Genomic DNA, 21,632 nt, shown 5'->3' with positions numbered 1-21,632 from the left:
TGTGGATCAGGCCCTCTAACATACAAGCATTGCAGGTGTCAGTGTGCGTCCCCTAACCTGCAGGGCACAGCCGGAAGCAGCACCATGTGCATGCACCTCAGCCACAGGCCAAAACACTCCCCAAGATGTGGGAGAAAAACAACGTAGGCACATGGCCGTATGCTCATCTGCTCTAAAGCATCCCCTTTTAACTAAGTGGCTTTAGAAAGTGATTTACCTAAATCAGTGCAGGGCCCTTCACTGCCTCGTGAGGGCACTTGGCCCACGTAAGAACACCACACTCCTTCCTTTGGGAAGCTAGATAAATACAAGGCAGACACAAGCAAATTAGACTCAGAGTGCCCACAAAAAGGTGGTGGCACCGACTAGGCCACCTCAGCATCTAAACTGGTTCCAATCAGCACCTCTTGTGGGTGCAGACAAAGCTACAGTAACGAGGCAAATGCGGAGCTGAAGGGCTCTCGGACGGCATTAGCACTGGAGAGGTGTGACTGGGTCTGTGTGGGTAGAAAGACCGCTATCACCCGCATCTAGCCTAGGCAGATGACAACCCAGCACTTCCATGTCCCCCCCAGTGTACAAGGCAACCCAGGATACTAGCCACTGCCTGGGACAGATGCAGTGCAGTGCTGAGAAGATGATACAGGGGGACAGCCAAGTAAAAGGGTCTAAACTGGTGGCAACAGGACGAAGCTGCTGCTCTGCAACTTGGCAATTGATAACCACTCTCACTGCCTTATGCTCCATTGAGCCCAACGCCATAACACTGTCTCAGGAGGTTCCCTCTCACTTGGGGGACTTACTACCCATGGCAAAGTCTGCTCCATCCATGTCCTTCTTGAACCGATTCCACTCCCACCCACTTCTTCCCTCTTTGGCTATTTCTGTAGCTCAGATGCTCCATGAACATTTAACACGCTTGCTCCACACACAGGTGAGATGCCGGGGGTTTTGCTATATGTGGTAGCTGCCATTGAAAGGCAAAGGCCTTTGCGAGATGTTACAGCACCTTACAGGGATTTCACCGCTGCTGCAAGGAGCTACTGGCTTACCAACCGAGAGAAACAGACCCAGCAAACACGCACAGGCCAAGAGAGATCAGGCGATGGCAGCGCATGCACCCCCAAGCTTCCTATCAGCATCTTAACAAGCCGGCTGGTTTTACCAATGTGCTGCGGGACTTGGCTATCCCAGTGGAAGGAAGGAAGTGAACCGGGGCTCCATGGATGTTCCCCCGGATCACACAAACAGACTTCCCCTCCTACACAGTTCCTTAAGTTGTTCACTTCCCTACGTTGCCATTTCTTGCCTGAGCATCCCAAGGGCAAAGCGTCTGGAGCGTAACACAAGGACCTCCATTCCCTGTCGGTTCAGTACTGATGGCTGTCTGTCGCCCCATTCCTGCTGGGCTGTGCTCCCACTGGATCTGCCTCCTCTGTCACACTATCCAGCATAAGGCAGCACTGGCACTTCTCTGGCAGTTACTAGCATGAAAGCATTAAGCCGCAGCCCTATGACGTACCACTCCAGTATTGTAACCCAGGCAGAAAGAAGGGCAGAGACTTGCCACATACTAAGCAAGTCAAGTCAGGAACAGCATTCTGGCTGCAGCTCTGCTGCTTCCCCCATCTGGCAAGTCTGCCCCAACTGGCAGCCAGTTCTGGAAGGACAGACACAGACTGCAGAATCGAGTACACAGAGGCTTTGTGCAGTACATGCCCAGGCTCAGCTGCAGGACTGGTCACTCTGCCTTGGGAACCACTGCATACAATGCACTGCTCTTGCTGTCCACAGTCCCTGCCCGTTGACATCCACAGACCACTCACCCTGGAGGACCCTGTATGACCATCAACTCCAGCTGCGGCCCAAGGATGCAGCTCTGACATGTACATTAACACCTTCACCACCAACACAGCTTAGACTGACCTGCAGCTACTCTTGCTGCCAGGCCTGGAGGCTGCTGTGCTCCAAGGCCTGCTATGACCCAGACTTCTAGAAAGGTTTGCGCTTTGTCTGAAAGCAGGTCGTCTGTCAACAGCCAACTAACAAGCCCAACCTCTTCGCTCCATTAGGCCTTCTCAGGGCCTTAGGAACATTAAGCAATTTTCCATTAGCAGTGTCTATAACTCTTTGGGTATGGAAAAATGTGCATTTTAACCACTTTGAAAGGAGAGGGGACCTGCTGCTCTTGAGCTACAGGAATCATTGAATTAATCTGAGCAAGAGGCAAAGCCACAGCTGCCACTTAAAACAATCACTGGGTGAGGGGAGACAACCACCTGTCTTGGTAATTCATCCGACTGGTGGCCAGCCCTATGAGGAGAGGCTGAGGGACCTGAATCTCTTCAGTCTCCGCAAGAGGAGACTGAGGGGGGAATCTACAACCTCATCAGGGGCCAGCAGCAGGGACTCGGGGCAAGTCTGTTCCCCAGGGCCCCCCCTGGCGTCACCAGGAACAATGGCCACAAGCTGAGGGAGGACAGGTTGAGGTTAGATATTAGGAAGAACTACTTCATGGCAAGGGTGGCCCAGAGCCTGGAATAGGCTGCCCAGAGAGGTGGTGCTCTCACCTTCCCTGGAGATCAAAAGGAGACTGGACAGGCCCCTGGCTGGGGTCTTATGACCCCTCCCGCCCCCAGTGCTCCTTCCTGCCCATGGCAGGGGGTCGGACTCGATGATCTGTCCAGGTCCCTCCCGACTCAGCGATTCTATGCTGTATTAAGACTCTGAACCTCTTACAAACTGAAGACCAATGTTTGGAGAATATGATTTCTCTTGAGGGTGAAAGGTGGAGGGGAGGGGTTGCAGACAGTAGGAAGCTGCACTCGCACCTTATCATGCAAGCACTGAGTGCACTGGATTTAACCTGTTCTGATGAGAAACCTGCAATGCAGGGCTTTTCTAAGGCAAACAGCAGCCAGCTGAGCAGGGCAACACACACACACACACACACACACTAGTCAGTGATACCTAACGCTGCAGAAACAAAAAGCAACAAGCCATGACGGCATGGTAACAATTTGAGGTCTTCTCCAAGGAAGTTAATGTTTTTCGCAAGTTAACTGCTGCAACTGTTTGTTTCTTCTCAGGGGTTATTACAGGTGAGAGTCCTCATAACCTGGATCAGCAGTTATCGAAGGCTTACAAGAAAATAAGTGATCTTTACAGCTTAGCCAGTAACTTAACGTATTCGAGAATTAGCACAACAGACAGTGTGTGCAATCACCATGGCTTTATGCAGTCAAGATCAGCACTTGTCCCAATCAAGCTGGTTAATGCAAAGGAGGGAGAAGCCGCCATGAAACACAGAGCTTGCTTCTCCAAACACAGGACCCAAGCAGTCAGCCAAATTCTCCTCCCATCCTCGACTGTGGCAGCAGCTATTCCCAGCACACTCCTCGCCCAGGAGGGCTGCAGAGAACGGTGCTGTCAACAGCCACCTGGCGGCTCAGACGGGCAGGCAGAGAATCCCCCTTGCAGACCTGGAAAGGACGCCCAGTCAGAGAAGAGGGACCTCTCTCCTCGAGGGGAACCATCCCTAGAAAACACAGGGCAGATGCATCTAAGCAGGGTCACCAGCACTTCCAGGGCACTTACATGGGCCGTGGAAATTGCTGCTTGGTTCTGAAAGACCACTTTGCAAGCATTTAGGGCACCACGCTTCAGGCCTACACTCATTTCAAGGCAGTTTCTCCCCCAAGATTTTTCCATGGCACAAAATGTTTTTATGTAAAACAGGCGCTCTTAAGTACTCTCATTCTGGGCAAACCTTTTATTGAGCAAGTGCATACAGCCCTGCTTTCCTGCAGCCACCTCTTAGGCAGCTGAATTCCAAATACCACTCGTGACTACTGTATAGCCCCATGCCATAAGAAAGGTTTATCAGCCCTTTTGACTTTCTTCAGATGCACAGAACGAGGCTGTGATGAAATGCAAGAAGCAGCAGATCAGCAAGACTGAGACTGGGCAGACCATATGTAGACCAAACACCCCGGCTGAGAATCTCAAAGTCAAAGATTTTACCTGCATACAGCAGGATCAGATTGGACCTATACAGGCTTGCTCCAGGGCACAACCACTTCAGGAGCTAGGAGGCTAGCGTTCACTGAGTCGCCTGCAAAGACACCTTTGCTGGGATGCACCATCAACGCTTTATTCCAGTTCTCTCAAGAAAACAGCAACAGTAACCGAATGAAAAGGTTTCCTGGGGGTTTGACTCAGCAAACCTCCTCTTCAAGGTGTCCCAGCAAGTCCAGCAAAGGCACAGGAAGGGATACAGAATTAGTCTGACAGTTCCTCCCTGAGACGAGACGAGACCAGTGACTGGCGGCTGCTCCGCAGCCAATGTTTACCAGCCTAGTAGAGGAAATGAGTGGGTGATGATCCACGTGTGCAACACAGCCCTGGCTTTCACATAGTGCTCACGGGCACTGTGGCAGTCATCTCAGTTTAGGGAAAATTCTGATAAAGAGGATCACGCTGATAAAAATAAAATACACTATGATTATCATTATCCACAGCAACTAGTTGACAGATTTCTTTGCATGCTGCTCAAGACGTTCAGACTCATCCTTTGGCTTCTCAGAGTTCAGGTCCGGCACCCTGAGGCACTGAGACAATGTCTGGGGAACAAAGAGGGTGCTGTGAGTCACCTGATTTTCAGGAGAAGGAAGACAACATCTCGGGGCTGGTGAGCAATCAAGCCAAGTGGTGCCGACAGCCAGACCAGCAGGCTCTACAACGGAGAAAATACAAAGGGGCCCCAGTGGTTAATACTATCGGCACTCAGATTTGAGAGCTGCAGTCTCAAGGGAGATGCCCACAGACAGATTTAGGACCATAAGTGAAGTAACCCAATTGCAGAAGTGCCAGACATCTGTAGCTCCCAAAGCCTTCAAAGGTCAGACCTCCATAGCTTCAGGCGCCACCATTTGAAAGTTTTTGGACACCGTTTCTTACATAGCTAAAGGCAAAACAAAAGAAAGTCTGCCCCCAGTAAAGACCACATGCATCAAAGAAAAGACAGGTCCTGCCAGTGAACTCTTTCCCCTGTACCTGTATTTAGCAGCCAGTTACAGATTTTACTGTTTATACTATATCTCAGACTACTCATGTCTTACGCTGCGTTCCTACCGAGTTCCTAGTACTAACAGGTGTTACCCGGTTACCTTGTTTAATAATGTTCTGTGCCGCCGAAGTGCTGTTTTGGAGACTGCGAGCCAAACTCAGCATTTCTTCTGCTAACTTCTCCTGCACGTTCTGATGGTGCTGCAACACGGCATCCAGCTCCGGTGCTGACTGTTTCTCATCGGGTGCAAGTCCTCTACAGAGAACAAGGCAGAAAGGTTAGGATACTTCAAATGTTTCAAGGACTGCTCTCCCGAAAGCACTTTGCTATGTAAGCTGACAAGCACATTACATTACAGCTCACGGATCTTATCAATTGGAAAGAGCAGTAAGTTAAACACAGGTCATGGAAGCCAGTCATTAAAACCTGGGCTTACACAAACAGGAAGTAAAACCCTTGCACCCAAATCAAAGTCAGAAGACTTTGGAAAGCAGGTGTCACTTCTGAGAAAGCAGCAAAGTGTTAGATTATTACTTACTTGCACTTCCTTACATTCGGCTCCTTAGAATCTCTTTTTAAAGAAAACTAGTTACCTTGTGTTTTAGCACATTATAAACCTCCAGGCCTGACTTATCATGGCAGGCTGCCCTTATAAGCAGTGATCCATGAAAACTACAAGAGGCCAAAGAAAATTAAAGGTTGAACTTTGTCTGGGCACCTGCCTGAGGAAACAAGGGTTTAGAAGGCTTTGACGGAGGAGGCACCAAGCTATCGCACCCGCGTTCAGTTCAGAGAAATGGAAGAGACCAGCCTGAAGAGAAGGACTGAATGAATCGCTGTTCCCAAATGACAGCAGCTTGGTTTCTGATCTAGGTCAAGCACAGCTCCTCCAGCAACAGCTACAGAAACTGGCCACTGATGTGGCTGGGTACAGTGGGGATCAGTCACGCATTTTAGAAGAGTTAACAGGATCTAGAAATCAAGTGGCTCCTGGAACTATGCAATCTGCCTGTGCCAGGAGATACAGGTAACAATAAGACTGGACTCTTGTGCCCAACCCTGAAGTAAATCTGAATTCATGCAGACAGATGCTCTCTGTCCTGAAGCAGCCTGGCACAATCACATCAGGGCACAACTGGGCACGACACAATACCAACATCTGTGCTACCACTTCTAGGTGTCTTATCAGCTGGTCTGATAGAGGCATTCCAGACTCCTGGGGTCAAGCAGGCTTCAGCTGATTTGTAACCACTCCATGCACCAGCGTGCAACCCTGAGCGTCTGAACTCAGTTCTCAGATAGAAACTTGCCATTGATAGACAAGGGATCCTGGGGAGGCAAGGAGACAAAGCAATTAGGTACACACACACAAATGGAACTGGGGCCCAACTGCAAGCACATCTCATCCCCAGAGCATCCTCCTCTTTCTAATGCTTCCGGTCAGCAAGTGAACAACTGCCCTGTATCCACCGCAAGGAGCCAAGAGTGTCACAGATCGTAAGTTAGGCTCAGCCCCTTGAAGGCAACATGCTGCCAACTGACAATCTGTGCTCTCAGTGGGGAGAGATGGGTGTATCCTCAGCTTTAAAAACACACACTTTGAGAGGAAAATTGAACAAGAAAAACAAAATCAAAAAAATCTCAGAAGCTGTAAGAGTTCCCTTGGCTATGACCTGCCCCCACAGAGAGCCATGGGTCTGAGGCCTGCTACCAACAGTGGTCCCTGAGGACACTGTCATTTCAAGGCTGGAAAGCATATGCTGGGGACAGCACCTGGGTGAGGTAGGTGACTCCCTGGAACTAGCACCAGAACATACTGTGCCGAGCAGCTCACTCCTCGTCTTGTCTGTACAGCGAGCTTTCATCCGCAGGTGAACTGTTTTAGTGGCTGGGGTTTGCTCTTTGGCCGTAGTAGTTTGTCCTGGAGTCAGGAACTGATTTGCCAGTGCCTTCTCAGTTGATGACGACTATAAAAGAGAAATAGCCAAAAGGAGTCGTTAACCCAATGCTCTGCAAGGGACACTGGAGAATGAGTGATCTGGGGCAAGAATCTAGAGAGCTCTTCCACCGTTGCATCCTGAACAACAGGGAGGGGAGCAAAATGACACAGCGTAGACAGCTGCGACTGCAACAGATCGAACTGCAGCACAGAGGTCATTAAATGCCAATTCTCGGATGCATAGACATCTCTAGAAATGTGCCACACAGGAGGCACAGACGAAAGGGCAAGCTGTGTGGAACAAGCAGCCTCTGTCGCAAAGGCAATTCTGGGACATGTCTAGAACGAGTCTGGAATGCCAGAGGTCACGGCCACTTGAATTCTAGGTCTTGACTGACATCTTGAGAAAGAACATGCAAGTGTGGAGGCCAAGATGAGACTCAGTGCTTCAAGAGGAATATTACAGAGCCTCAGTCCCACAGAACAATGACAGCAACGCGAGCACAAGTAAAGAACACCCAGCATGGCATTTCAGGCTGGACAAGGATCTTACCCATTTTTCAGCTTCCAGATGTCCCTTTAAGAAATTCACTTTGCAGAAGTATTCATTCATCAACTCGGGGGCAGCCTTGCCGCAAGAGTCAGAGGATATCATGAAAGCCAGGAGTCAGCATTTCCTATTGCAAGCATTTCAGAAAAATCAAATGCATAGGGCCTGGGAGTTCCAGTAGAAACTACTCAGAGACAGGGTTAGCCTCACAGCTGGCTCCCCAGCAGCTAACTTTTGGAAGCATCACAGGTTGAACTGCCCACAGAAAATGAACTCAACTGACACCTCTAGCGCTAGCTTCTCCAGGACATGTAGAGTGTGAGGGTGCACGTGCGGAAGAGAGCAGGGTTACAGAGAGCTGCCTCACTGACCATGTGTGCTTTTTCTGAGGGGAGGCTCTGTCCCCCGCGTGCATGTGTTCCTATGTGGAAGGCGGAGTGCACAAGGCACGCTGGAGCTTACCAGCAAGCTACTGCAGCACCTGTGAATTGGGAGAATGCTGGAAGATTTCAGTCTAAAAACTCTTGAGACGCATCTTGCCACACAGATCATGCCTGTGGCGCATATGGAGACTGAAAAGGCTCCGAGACGCAGATCACCTCTTCCATGCTTCTGCGCCACACAATGGATCCCCAGAGGTCTAAACAGGCTGCTGAGTGCTCCCGCAACAGCAGTGGGACAGCAGTCCCCAGGGACTTCGTTACTGGATCGGATATGTGTTAATGGCAGTAAAACATCCTCTGGCGTAAGCGACCTCTCAGACTCCAGCCACATCAAGAAGCCTTGCCCACGCACAAGCCAGCAACCTATTATCAGAGACCCAAATGTATGTGCAACTCCAGTGCCCCAGGCTCCATGTTTCACAGGTACCAAACTAACGTAAAAACATGTAAGATATGTTGTGTCTGGTTAGAGAGTTCTCACCTGGAGTGTTTCTTTAGTTCAGGAAGCACCTCTTCAAGAGCACCTACATACTGGAGGGAAAAACCACAAAAAACAAGCAAAACTTTCACCAGTGTGGGCAGCAAGTGGAAGCAATGACAGATGCTGAGGGCTATGCAGGCTGAACCTCAATTAATGAGAGCTTCCCTTTAACTAAACGTGATCTAACCATGCTTCTAAAAGCCCAATGAACATGTGTAAACACAAGTCATTTGTATGAAGTTAACCTGCACCACTCACATATGCAGATTGCAGAATCTGCACCTTGCATTAAAAGCAAACTCTCTTCTGGGCAACAAACACATCCTCACCGCACGATCTAGAAGCCTATCTTTATCCGTGCCACTTCTGTGGAGCCCAAAGAAACAAGTAAGGCCAGATAATGCTGAACCGTAAGGTGCCCCACACATTAGCTGGCTGACAAAGCATTCCCTCCCAAATCCAGAAATACATCTCCAGCAACAGAGACTGTTTTAAACGATCAGTTTTGGAAATGACTCATTAAACACAAGTCAGAAGCAGTTACTGGTGCCTCCACATCCCCTTGCCAGACTCTGTTATCTGCCAGTATTAAGGACGTTTCTCCCCCTTCCACCTCCACGCTGCACCCCTGGGCACCAGCCTATGCAGGACAACCCGTCTGACCGTGACATGCAGCCAATGCAGGGCAAACCAAAACCTGGTAATTTCCCCAATAGCGGTTTTGTGTGCGAGTAGTAACAGGAGCAGGCGCACGTTTCAGACAACATCATTTTCAGACTGACGAGGGCCCTGTGGTCTACAGCAGGCTGGACTGGACGGCTGTCACGCGGCTGCCCGATTGTCAGAGCTACGGGCAGAAAATCTGCTGCTACGACAAGTCCTTCTAGGAGAGGCAACGGGGTGCGAGGGGGCAGTGGTCAGGGCTGGGCGCGTTGGGCAGCACCTCCTGGGAGGTGGACGCGGCCGGTTGCCGGGTTCCAAGCTCGGCTGGCCAGTGGAGATGTGCATCCGGGGGCCAGGGAGTAGGCAGGATGTGCCCGGTGGCACGGGCAGCCGAGCAACACAGCTGGCCCCAGAGAGCGAGGCCCCATGAAGCGACCCTGGGTCTGGGGCAGGGAACAGGCAGCCACCATGGCCCAGGCACTCTCATGCCTACGTGACAAGGGCGGGAGCCAGGAGCAGCCCTGAGCCCGAGCCACGGCTTCAGCCCACGCCCAAACCCCTCAGACATGCGGTGCCCACCAGCAGGGTGCACCGCCCCTGGCCCCAACCCCAGCCCCCACTCACCCGGGTGGCAGCGCTCAGCCGCCAGTGCTTTGCAGCGGCTCAGCAGCCGCACCAGGTTCAGCTCCAGATGTGTCGCTGCCATCGCCATGGGGCCCAGCCGCACTGGAAGCAGCCGCATGTCGCTTGCAGGCTGCCATCTTTCTGCTGTGGGGTGGGCCTGCGGGGACCCCGGCCCAGCGCCCCACCCCAGTCCCGGACCCGCATCCCCACACGACGGCCCGGCCAGGCACGGTGCAGCACCGTGCAGGCAGGTGGAGGGGCCCAAGCCCCTGCCCCGTGGAAAGCCCCCGCCCCAGCCCCTTCCTGCACGTGGCAAGAGGAGCAAAGTGAAGGGGACCGGCTTGTATTCAGCACCAAGCGTTCCCCGGAGGAAGGGCCGGCACTGGCACAGCAGCATGAGTGAGCATGACCGCATACAACCGGGTTTAAAAAGTGCAATGTATTCATCAACATGTCGATATACTTTTGGCCTCAGTGAAGGCCATTACAATACCAAAAACTCCGCAAACCGCCAAGGAAGCTGTCGTAGAAACATAACCGGTACAGAGCAAGGCCCCAGGTTCCCCCGCTCTCCTCTGGTCCTACCAGGGCCCATGCCTTCCTCTTACAGGCTCAGTTCCATGCACTTTAGTTAAAGCAGATTTAAGATCCTATTTCTTCTGCAGTTCCTTTTAATTTAGATTTCTTACAAAGAGCAGAATACCATTTGCTATGAGCAGCTCCGCTCAACCTGCGCCTGCTGCAGAGGGCCCGGCCGCCAGCTCCCCATCTACAAGGACAAATGTGCACCTTCACAGCCCTCGAAGGGATGGCGCCGGAGCTGCAGTCAACCTTCAACATAAGAATCGGGCATCTGAAATATTTCACTCAGGCATAGGTGGCACATGCGAGTAAGGGTCTGAAAACCGCCGCTTCACTTTTGCTGTCGGTTCATATTCATCCACAGATGCCTGAGCCTGGGCCACCGCCGACCCTTGTGCAATGTACACAGAGTGGATCTTATCAGGTCGCCTTGCTGGCTGCTCCCTCCGTCTCACCACAAGTTGAGACCCTTCCAAAACTGAAGTCCTGCTCTGGGATTCCGTCAGCTTGAGGATCCCATGAGGAAGTCTTATATTTGCTGTTGGCATCACTGGATTTCGGCGGGGTACTTTCATGCTGACCAGCACTGAAGATGATCTGTGTCTTGTAGCCAAGGAGGCAGGAGAGGAGTTTGCGGAGGCCAATGGAAGAGAAACACCAGGCGCTCTGCTAGAGTCTCTGGCGAGCACGCCGAGGCTCTGATCACGGCTCTGGAATCCAGACAGAGCAGCTCCTTTAGAGAAAGGACAAGGTGCTTTGATAGCAAGACGCACGGTTTTAAACACACAAACGGAGACTATCGGTTCTAAGCAGATGTCAGGCTGCAGGGCAGGGGTAAGGGATGTAGAAGATAAGAAAGCACATACTACCTTAATACTGACCTTCGGCATCCAGCCTCCCTGCTCGGTCGCCCAGCAGGCTTTCCGTGCTTGCCGAGGTCTCCGAGTCCATGTTTTCCTCATCAGAGCATCGCTGGTCAAGCTCAGGTAATCGGTAAGTTATGTCTTCCCTGCAAACACGCACACTGTAGCACTCCAGAAGGGCAAAGACTTTCAATATGTACCAAGCCCACTGACATGAACTACTAAATCGCCACCTTAACAACCTATATTTCAAAGTATTTTTCTTTACCTGTTAACCTCTTACTTTCTCTTTCCAACTTCCTAAATACTTGACTAAATAATTAAGTCATTTTGGTATCACGCTACAACATTAAAGCAGCGTATTATGCTCCTCCTAAGGCACAAGGAACAAGCTGCAGAGCTAAATGAATTTCATCCCAAATGCAAAACTGGGGCTCACTTTTCCTCCTTAATTGATTGGATTCGTTCAATCAAAATCTCCTTTTCTCGCTTCTCAGCATCAGATGCTTCCTCTTCCTCCTGAAGTAAGCCCAGCTCAGGAAAATCATTGTCATCATTTCCCTTAGGCTGGGGGCTTTTATTCTGTAAGAGATAACTGCGTCATATTTCTTGATCAGGTGCAAGATAAAGCTACACTCTAGTCTGGATAATGCATTGGGTCTAAAAAGGCAGAGGGCAGGGGAGTCAGCACATGAAGGACTCTAACGGAAGTGGAAAAGAGTTCTTAGTTACCCACTCCAAACAGATTTAGATCGGGCAAAGAGTAGTTTAATTTCTCATGAAAAATGTATTCACCAGATTTGTTTCAGCATCCTCTATTAGAAAAAACTCAATTTGCCCTCATTTACTGGTATTTAGTTTTGAGAGTCAATTATAAACCAGTATGAACCTTTAGAACTGCTAACAAGCAGGGAAACAGCTGTACATGCAGGTAGGGAAAGAATGTATTGGTGCACACAGTCTGGACTGTTTTAAGTGCATTTTCAACCAAGCAAGTTCCCAGTCATGCAGTAGTGCCACAAGAGAAGTAACCATGCATGTAGAACCTGTCAGGTATTGTACATACCAGTACCCCCTCAGAAGGAGAAGAAAACCCAAGTTTTACAGGCCAGAGCTAAAGAAAGATGAAGACCAAATTCACTATGGCAGGTAATTGCAAAAACTTTTTCTGATCAGAAAAATTTCATTAAAACTATATAGATTCACAGCAGGTCTAGCTGTTAAGAATTTTTGCTGTTACGCAATTTCAAGCCAGATAAAAATCGCAAAATATTAAAGGCTTTATGAAACGAACAATCTACCCAAGCATACAGATACATGATAATTCATCATCAACATCCTTTCACTCAGCTCAGCATGTTTTAACTTTGTAAAACAGCTTATTGACAATGTCACATCAAACAGCTTTTTAAGTTTTTCTTGGCCACCAGTGATATTTAGTTGTTCCTGTTGTAAAATCCTCACTCCTGGTTAGATTTCCAGAGTTTGCAGAATAGCTACAGCAGCGTCTGAATCAGCAAATAGTCATACAAAAGTCAATACTAAGGTCCACATGGAAAATCTCATTCCTCAGCTGTCAGACATCTTACATCCTTCCTACAAGTAGACATGCAGTTTAAAACCTACTTGCCTAGTGCTGCTTAGCATCCAACAAGAGGTTCATACCACAAATTTAAAGGGCAAGGCCTTAATATGACCTTCCTTTAAAAAAAAAAAAAATAAAAAAAATCAATTGATCTATGGGACCAGGCTGAGGAAGTATGACAAAAATCACAGTGCAAGTTCTGTTTGGCAATGAGCACTCATTCATGAAGTCAGACCAGGAGTATTTAGGCAGGATTTGATCCAGATCACACACTACATAGTACACAGAGAAGCAGGAGCACAGGATATGGTAATGCAATCCTTGTCCCACCACCCTTCCCATATTGCCTCCTTAGCCAGGAGGTGCAAGCACTGGGGCTGGAGTCAGCAGTGTAAGACCCACCTCTTGCACTACAGCTCCTTCATTCTCTGCATTTGAAAACTCCTCTGGCAAACCAAAAGGCAGGCAAATACCAACTCCCCAGTTTAACAGAAGGGGTGACCGAGTCCAAGGAGGCACTTGAGTTGTCCAAGGCTATTCAGGCAGTTTGTGGCAGAACTAGAAACAGGTTCTTAAAGTGGGCAATTTGTTTCACCCACTAACCCACAGAAAGACAACAGATTTACGTACTATATACATTTTAAGACATATTCAGGCCCAAAGAGGCTTTGACCATGTGATGCCTTTGCACAGTTAGCTAATCTAGAAAGCTCAAGACACACAACATAGCATTTGCAGAGGACACCTGAAACAAGAGAACCACCACAGCCCCTAGAGTGAAGGAATCCTTTTGCTGTGGACCAAGCTCATATTCCTGACCAGAGGAGTCATCACTGGGTGGGAACCTAGGTGCACTTCACAAGTCCAGGAGGTACTCTCTGTTCATGTCACTAAACCCAGACTCCCACGTGGCAGCACAATTTGTTCCTAATAAAGTGCTGGGCTCAGCACCCCCACTGGGGTCTGCCTGCTGGGATGCGAGGCCCTGGGGCTTGCTGCAGTACTTACCGTGTTTTGTCGAAGCAGCGAAAGCCGACGGAAAGCAAGGCTCTCAGCTGCTTCCAGCTGATTAATCTCAGCCATTTTTATCTTGTACTTTCTCAACTGCTCTTTTATTAGCATCTCCACACACCTGCATGAAAGAGCAAAACTTTATTCAGAAACTTGTCTCCAAGTAGACGCGTCCTATGGACAACTATGGGGATGAGAAGCATCACCGACATGTGGATGTATCATTAACACTATCAGTGACTATATCCAGGTCAGGGATGTCAGACAGACATGGGGATGGTTCCCTCAAAGCCAGCTCTCCAGATGAATTCTTTACAGAAGCAGTGCTGTGTGATACAAGGCAAAGAGGCTATGCAGGCAAGCAAAACTGACCACAATCACAAAACGGTGCTACACAAAATGATGCACGTTCTCACCAGGAGAACCCAAACCTCGCACACCGTCTCCATGCAACAATGGTAAATGAACAAACATCAACCAGCCTGCTACCTATTTCCATTGTCTCTACCTGCTGTCCTCCCTGCTCCGGCACAGACACTGGTCAGCACAGAACGTTCCCGAAACTGCCCTTCTCCACCTCTATGACCCCACAGGAAAAGCAGACCGAATCAGAAGTTGGAAAAAGCTGTCACTTCGTCATTTTTCAAATACTTCTTTAATTTCTCCTTTGGCTCTTTGTTTAAATAGATGGAGGCTGCTCAAAGGGCGACCTGACACAGCAAAGGTCATAAGCACTTGGAAAGCTAGAGAAGCTGCAGTGAATCCAGAAGGCCTATTAGTAGTCACCACAGATGGGATAGGCAGAACTCCCAGCTCCCAGAAAGATTCAACATGAAGGCCGACAGGCTCCCAGGCAGATATAAAACATACAGGTTTGTTTCTGTCCCTATTACCATCAAAACAGTGGTTCTTTTCTCAACACAACAACATTTATACATAAATAGCATAATCATGATTTTTATCCTATACAAATATGCTGTTGTATCCCCACCCAACCAGGACCCCACTCACAAACCAATAAAAAGAGTAAGCGGTAACATTTTCAAGCGCTGACTAGCACTAATGTTACACAGCAATGCCTTGATGCTCCAGTCAGGGCTCCTTGGGCAGAACAAAATGCAAGGCCTTGCCCCAATGCAGCTTTTATTTTTTTTGATGCACGATACAAATGAGCATGTATGTGTACAAAATTCTGTACACTAACCTTGCATGCGTCTCAAGAACAAGAGTGTCATCCCATTTTACATGCCGAGAAACTGAGACAGATGAAGGGCTTGGGTAAGGACACAAATTCAAGGGCCCAGTCAAGATGGGAACTTGGACCGTGGCAATTTCTCAGTCCACCAAAACCATCTTGTTTACAAGGCTGGAAGATAGTTCATTCAAGGGGACAGTGAAATGCAAGAAACAGGAGGTGCACTTGTCCACACAGGGCTGGAAGGGCATTTCCCATACTACATACTGACCACAGATAGATCCCAAAGCAAACCATCTGACACTCACATTGTTGTCTTTGAGACGTCCTTCATGCTGGTTAGAGGGTCTGAATTATCAGGGCAGCGCAAGAGGCATGGAGCAAAGATGATAGCCAGAGCGTTGGGTGACATACGGTTTATATCTTCTATCAGGGCGACCCTGAAATTCAATGCGTAGAAAAAAAGTGAGCATTTCTCAGCACATTTTGCTAGAAACAATCTGATCAAACTTTTCCCAAGTATAGCAACAAGATGGTTAGGGGGTAATTCCCAGAATGATTCACTACATGCAGAAAGTCCTGGGACATGAGTTAAGTTTACATCCTGTTGCATGCAACAGAGTGCAAGAGAATGTAATCCAAAGACTGAGATAGCCTGGATAAGCCCTGCTTAGCAAGCCAGTTGCACTTTACCTGTAAGGTCAGATATCATTATTTTTAGGACTCTAGGATCCCTTGACAAGCACAGCCTTTCCAACCTGTGCCCTATTAGCGCTTTCCACCTCAACACTAGAATGCTACAAGCACTTAGTGCTTATAATGCTTGTCACTCAGCTATACCAACATCTTCACCAGTGGATATTCACAGAAGCAAGACACTTATCACCACATTAATGCTGAGACCCCACAGGAAAATAATAATAATAAAAAAAAAAATTGAAAAAACAAGCGTTAGGAGGACAAAGCAAAAGAAATTCAAAAGTCTGCTGACAGTCTTCTTCAATGAAGCTTCTTCAGTAAAACCAAAGCTTTCTCTGGGACAAGCGCACAAGAAGCTATCCCTCGGAGGTCCCAGGATGGAACAACACTCATTCAAGATAGCTCCACCATCAACACATGGAGGAAGGAACACTTTCAAGGAGGTCCTGAACCAAGATTCTAATATCAAAAACAATACCATCAAAACCACTCCTTCAGGACGTGCGTGTACGCACATGAACGCAAGAGCAAACTGCTACTCTATATACAAAAAACCCAAACAAATTGCCAATACTAAACTCCCTCATCCTTGTGTCAATTTTACAGGACAACAGTTAAATCCTGCCCAGACCACCCCAAAAGTGTCAGGCTGTCAGGAAGCTTGCAAGATAAATTCAACATCCTTTTGGTGAATATTCATACCTTCAGTTTACATGACTTCCCTAACAGTCATTGGAAAAATGACATGGGAAAATGCAATTAGCACAAAAATAAGACAGAAAATTCACTTACTTGACCAGGTGAAAGACAAGTCGCTCCAACGTGTTGTGATTGGCTTGTGGAAGCTGATCAAGGACGCTGTAAATGGCACAGAGCTGCTCCTGCTTTCCTGGTAGCTCTGCATAAGGAGATAAGAGCACAAGATTTAATTCAGGAGCTCACAAAAGTTCTGCTGCCCAAAGCGACCACTGACTGGCCTTTGAGGATATGAGCAAAAGTAATCACTGCACAGAAAGTAAGAGTGTAGTTAGGCAGCAGAGCCATTCCTACTTTTGTATGCAATAGTGCAGCTGTCTCCCGAAAGTCTAGCCTAGACACCCCCAGTCTGAAGAATGAGAATGGAATACTGAGGTCACATCAGAAACTCCGAAAAAAAACATTTTCTAATCCCGATTTAGAGTCGATACCTTCTAGTAAACACGGTTGGTACTAGGGCACCAAGTCCTCCAGTACAGTAAATAACACAGATAATTCTTCCTGCTCTTCCACGTGTTTACAAACCTACCTACTGCTCGGAGGAAGTCACTGTACTGTGCAAACGTCATGAGGGGATCTGGTAACTCCCGCAGCCACTGCTTCAAGATCCCAGTGATAGTATGAATGGGAAAATTCTCCAGTTTCACTGAATTTGGATCTGAAAAGAGTTAGCACATTTAGATATTTGATTCCTCAAATAGGCAGAATCAACTTTCAAAGTTGGGAGCTCGGAAAGAATTCCAGCACTACTGCATCTATACTCACAGAGCCTGTACAGCAACTCGGGTAGGTATTTAAGAGCATGCAGTAGCCGACGACAGCTACGGAACTGTACCCCAGGCTCCCCAGTGCAGACACTGTCACTGAAAAGCTTTTCTGAGGTGTAAGAAGGAGTTACAGCTGCTCTAAGACTGGCAAGGCAGCAGCACTCTGTGCATGGAACCAAAAACGACTGATAACATCATCTCTGACCTGACTCCAGTAACTGCTTCAGCTCCTTTATGCGATTTGCTGACCCAGATTTCCTGTAGATGCCTTCCGTGTAGAGGCCATGCATCTCCACATATTCTAGCAGTTTCTCCAGGACCACAGGGACTGAATTCTTATCACTGGTCAAGGAACTCACACAAACCCCAAAGTGACGCGATTCTGCATCTTGATCATTCTAGAATTGATACAGTACAAGCGTGACTTGGATGCCAATTTTCAAGCTACCGAATTCACTTAAGTTATTGTCTCCTGCTACACCTGGCTCTGAGATATGAAAGCTGAGTGCTTTACTCCAGGCTCGCTGCTAACTTTTAGTTGCAGGAGGCCCCATGGCAGGCCCACTACCTGGACTGTAACACTGTGAAGTTGCAGTTGTTCAGACCATCCCTGGCATCAACTTTTCTAGCATATTACGTAAGTACATTCTAAAGGCAGAAGAGCTCTCACCTTTCTTCCAAAACCAGATGTACAGCTGCTCTGAATTTTGGACACACATTTCTTGTGACAAGCCAACTTGCAAACTACAGAGAAGAGAGGACTGTTACAAACAGATCAAAGCAGAGTCAAATGCTGAATTTCCTCTCATTTGTTGTTTAGTTTGAATAAGCTATACTCAGAGTGCTTTCCAAATTGTACCTTGGGGCATGCCAGCGCTGCAGCTGACTGAAGCATATGTACAGAGGGCTCTAATTTAACTGGTAAGTTGCCCTGACTTGTCAGCAAACATGAGGGTGTGCTGACATGTGGATACTCCCACATCTTGAGTTAACTAGTTTAAAGCTTGCCGAGTTACCTCAGCACTGTACTACAGTCACTTATATGTCTGCAGCCTACACAACCCCTTCATCTATGTAAGAGAAATGGCAAATCACTCTCAGGTTCCCGGGAGCACTGGCTGGACAGACCATGGCTTCATGGAAGTGGTACGTTTCCTTTCTTATTTCACCTAAATCCCCCTCACCCCACAACCTTTTGCCACAAAAGCAAAAGCAACAAGCAGTTGCATTTAAAGCATGGTTGTTGAAGCAGCTGGAAAGAATTGCCACTTCCTACTGTGTCAGCTGCTTGTATGTGCCCTCTCACTGCATAAGGCTCTGCCTGCCTCTGCCTCCAGCCCAGCCAGCTGCCTGTTAAGCCCTCCCTGTCTGTGCCAGACAGTTACAAGGACTCGGGTCTTTCTGAAGACTAAGCAGAGCAACAAGGCACTTCACTTACTGCTGCAGAGACAGGCCTTCTCCATGGGCCAAATGTAGGATGAGCACTGCTCACATGACTGCCGAATGCTCACTTGGTAGTTCATGAACACATGGCCATTGTGCTCCTCAATCTGGGAAGGAGGGAGAGAAGTGAATCACTTTCTGTTTATAAAGACACGCTGCTACCATTGTATATTTCTTCTTTCACAATTTCCTCTGCCAGTCCCATACCTATACCCAGATATTCTTCTGGCCCAATGGAGTGAGCTGCCTCACTTCAATAACCGTGACATTTACTGGAGAGTAGCTTTAATCCAGTCACATGGAAGCTAGAGCTTGCCAACAGTGAACAGTCACTTCTCCTTTAAGCATTCTGCATATTTTTTATCCTAGAAAAGATTTTCACAGGTAAACTAGATGCGTTTAGGGATACACCAGGCTGCCTACCTGGACAGCAATTCACTTAAACCAAAAGCCAGTGCCAAATGCTTCTGTGCCAGTGGCGAAAACCTTAAGCACACAACTTTAGATAAAGTGGTCAAACCCAAAGAACAATCAGCTTGTGCATCAAGCACAAGCATCCACACCCTTTAATGTACAGCTTCCTAGCACAGTTATACAAAGTGTTTAATTATTTAGATGTTAATTTAGTTGCAAGATTGATATGTCAGATTTATCCCAGAACCCAAAAACGGACTGACTGCAGGTGCATGGGAAGCCTAGTGTTGGGGAGCCGGTTTCCAGTGCCAGACTCCCTACGTAACCACACATTTAAAAGGCATGCTTGCAACTGGATACATGCAGGCAGCCAGGGTCAGGACCTCCCAGATCCTCAGCTGCAGACCTGTCAATGGTGCGTGGGCAGCTGGGCATCAGGGACCTCCATGCCACACGTTCAAATTAAAACACAGAGCAAATCAGCCAAAAAGATATTCCACACTAAAGTCACCATTAAATAATGAACATCCTTGTTATAAATGTTATAAAATAAATGTATTCTTTCAATTCACACTTGTAGCTAATTTGTATTAAATTTTCACAACTGGTTCCATGTAGACAACCCCATAATGACTGAATAAAGCGAGCCCATTCCAGGAAATGGTTCTGCACTCTGCTACACGATTACAGACAAAAGCAGCAACATTATGCAGTTAAGAGATTAACAGTTAGTTTATTTTGAAAACCAAGATATAATGTCAGTGTACAGCCAGTGGGGTCAGCACTCTGGGGAAGGTTTTTCCCCACACAGCACTTAGTAGGATGGGACCCCAACCCAGGCTGGGGGTGTCCTGCTTTTTTCAACAAAAATAATACTCACTGAACGCTCTTGTTTTCGTTTCTTCTTCTGAGCTTTGCTTTGCTGCAACAGAAAAAAAACCCCCCTGTATTTGTCTTTAAGGATTCCTCTCACCACAGAACCTTACAGCCCCCACTCCAGCACCACCCTCGTTTAAAATCTCCTATGGCCCATTCCCCGAGGCAGCTGCACGAGGTCCTTGTCAGAGCTCAGCAAGCCATCTCTTGATCAGGCACCGGAACTGCGGAACCATCAGAAGAGTTTCACAAAAATCCTCCCCAACTCGCTGTTACTGTCTCAGAATCTTAAAAAAAACAACAAAATGACCATCATGAAGCAATGCAAGGCGTTTCTAAAGCCCCTAAAATGTACTGTACTGGGGATTTTGACTATTACGTTGAAAAATATTTCCAAAAGAACAAAACTTCTGTGGAAAAATGTTCCGAAGTTACATAGCTTCCTCATGACAACAATTGGAATAAATGTAGTTCTAGTTTTCTGAAGTTTAAAGTAACTTCTCTCACACAGCGTGGCTATACAATGGTTGAATGTACCATACCTTGTGCTGCTCAGGCTCCTCTTTTTTGAAATATTCCCGGGCAAACTCATCAAGAAGGGATTGGAAGATATTTAAAACTAGCTTGACTTCTTTCTCTTCCATTTCTTTTGCCAGATTTACAACTAGAAGCTGATAGTTTTCCATCAGGTCTTTATAGCCAACATGGATTGCTCCATCCTAGAGAAAATAAAGACATTATTCAAATATGAACAATCAGTTTAATACAATGGATCATTCTTCTCTTTTGATATTATTGATACAGTTTTGGATAAAGTTTTATGGCCTATTTTGACAAATCAGGTGTGAGAGAGTACACTCACAATTTTAGCTGAAGACAATACATCACAAAGCACAGTCAGAAGAATGTGCTACGTGAGGGAAGGGAAACCAGACAAGGCAAAGCTAGGGCAGAGAGCATGGGAAAGCACTCTGCACACTTCTTTGGCAACTAAGGGGGCAACATAAACGGACTGAGGACAATGAAGACAGGCTGTTTCTGACCATGGGCGACCATCTGCAACAGAGTGGATATTTAACAGGTAAACAAAGAAGTGTCTCTTCTCATGAGTAGTGTCTGCAGGATTTGGCAGCTGCATTCAAACTTCTTTGCCAAAATAAAAATATTGAAATATTTGATTACTTTTTTTCCCCCCAGTTCCTGCTTAACTCTTGTAAGAGCCTGGCCAAAGGCAAAACTAATAAGGGGAGCTAGAAAATACACTTAAACTCCCACTCTTTTGCCAAGCTACTGTTTGTGAGATACTCACATTAGTTCTGGAGGTAACAAAGCTTTACTTACGGGAGCAGAGTACATGGTTTTGATGTTTCCTCTAAACTTGTCTGTGGCTTTGAAAAACAAGCATTCAATAGCAGACTTCTGAGAGTGCAAGTCATTTATCTGAAAGGCAATAATCTTTGTCACAAAAACACATTTAAGGTGAAAATGTCCAGTGTATATTAAGCCATTAGCCATTTGGCCAAACCAGACCAGACACTTCTGCAGAGGTAAGGAGCTGCTGTCAAAGTAGTACAGCTATTACCTAGTTTCTCCCTCCTCCCCAATCACTGCTCTTCTGCTCCCAATGGGTTTTCAAAAAGCAAATGAAACATTCTTGTGCACGCTTTACTGAA

The 21,632-nt window shown here is 47.5% G+C and overlaps 2 protein-coding genes across 16 annotated transcripts in view; both read right to left on the bottom strand.

Moving 5' to 3' along the window:
- Window positions 1-3,197: 3,197 nt before the first annotated feature.
- On the bottom strand, window positions 3,198-9,654 carry USE1 (unconventional SNARE in the ER 1). 4 transcript variants are annotated; one of them, XM_090028054.1, is made up of 4 exons: window positions 7,561-9,654; window positions 6,886-7,035; window positions 5,169-6,397; window positions 3,198-4,735 (listed from the first exon to the last, which is right to left on the bottom strand). In XM_090028054.1, the coding sequence occupies exons 1-3, from the start codon at window positions 7,660-7,662 to the stop codon at window positions 6,356-6,358; spliced, it is 294 nt and encodes a 97-aa protein (XP_089884180.1). In that variant the 5' UTR covers window positions 7,663-9,654; the 3' UTR covers window positions 3,198-4,735; window positions 5,169-6,355. The 4 variants fall into 4 exon arrangements, 1 of the variants encoding a protein (XP_089884180.1); XR_016439215.1 differs by having other exon boundaries at window positions 3,198-4,479; window positions 4,653-4,735; window positions 5,169-9,654; XR_016439213.1 differs by having other exon boundaries at window positions 5,169-5,323; window positions 5,607-9,654.
- Window positions 9,655-10,192: 538 nt separating this feature from the next.
- The window catches only part of MYO9B (myosin IXB), a 54,865-nt gene continuing 43,425 nt past the window's right edge, over window positions 10,193-21,632 (bottom strand). For 5 of the 12 annotated variants that reach the window (XM_090028041.1, XM_090028042.1, XM_090028040.1 and 2 more), the window contains 14 exons: window positions 21,301-21,399; window positions 20,502-20,678; window positions 19,964-20,005; window positions 18,665-18,776; window positions 17,897-17,970; window positions 17,432-17,624; window positions 16,989-17,117; window positions 16,496-16,601; window positions 15,313-15,444; window positions 13,807-13,930; window positions 12,280-12,327; window positions 11,653-11,795; window positions 11,232-11,359; window positions 10,193-11,083 (listed from right to left, as the gene is read on the bottom strand). In XM_090028041.1, the coding sequence (XP_089884167.1) occupies window positions 10,632-11,083; window positions 11,232-11,359; window positions 11,653-11,795; window positions 12,280-12,327; window positions 13,807-13,930; window positions 15,313-15,444; window positions 16,496-16,601; window positions 16,989-17,117; window positions 17,432-17,624; window positions 17,897-17,970; window positions 18,665-18,776; window positions 19,964-20,005; window positions 20,502-20,678; window positions 21,301-21,399 (1,959 nt within the window). In that variant the 3' untranslated portion in view covers window positions 10,193-10,631. Of the gene's footprint in view, window positions 11,084-11,219; window positions 11,360-11,652; window positions 11,796-12,279; window positions 12,328-13,806; window positions 13,931-14,317; window positions 15,176-15,312; window positions 15,445-16,495; window positions 16,602-16,988; window positions 17,118-17,431; window positions 17,625-17,896; window positions 17,971-18,664; window positions 18,777-19,963; window positions 20,006-20,501; window positions 20,679-21,300; window positions 21,400-21,632 lie in introns of those variants that run through there. The other 7 variants (XM_090028047.1, XM_090028052.1, XM_090028043.1 and 4 more) reach the window with 5 other exon arrangements.

This window comes from Crocodylus siamensis, chromosome 14, assembly GCF_052110815.1.
Source record: "Crocodylus siamensis isolate JL-2025a chromosome 14, ASM5211081v1, whole genome shotgun sequence".
In the NCBI taxonomy this organism is placed as follows: Eukaryota; Metazoa; Chordata; order Crocodylia; family Crocodylidae; genus Crocodylus; species Crocodylus siamensis.
The sequence above is the reverse complement of the archived record's forward strand: the minus strand, read 5'-3'. Positions and strand labels throughout refer to the sequence as shown.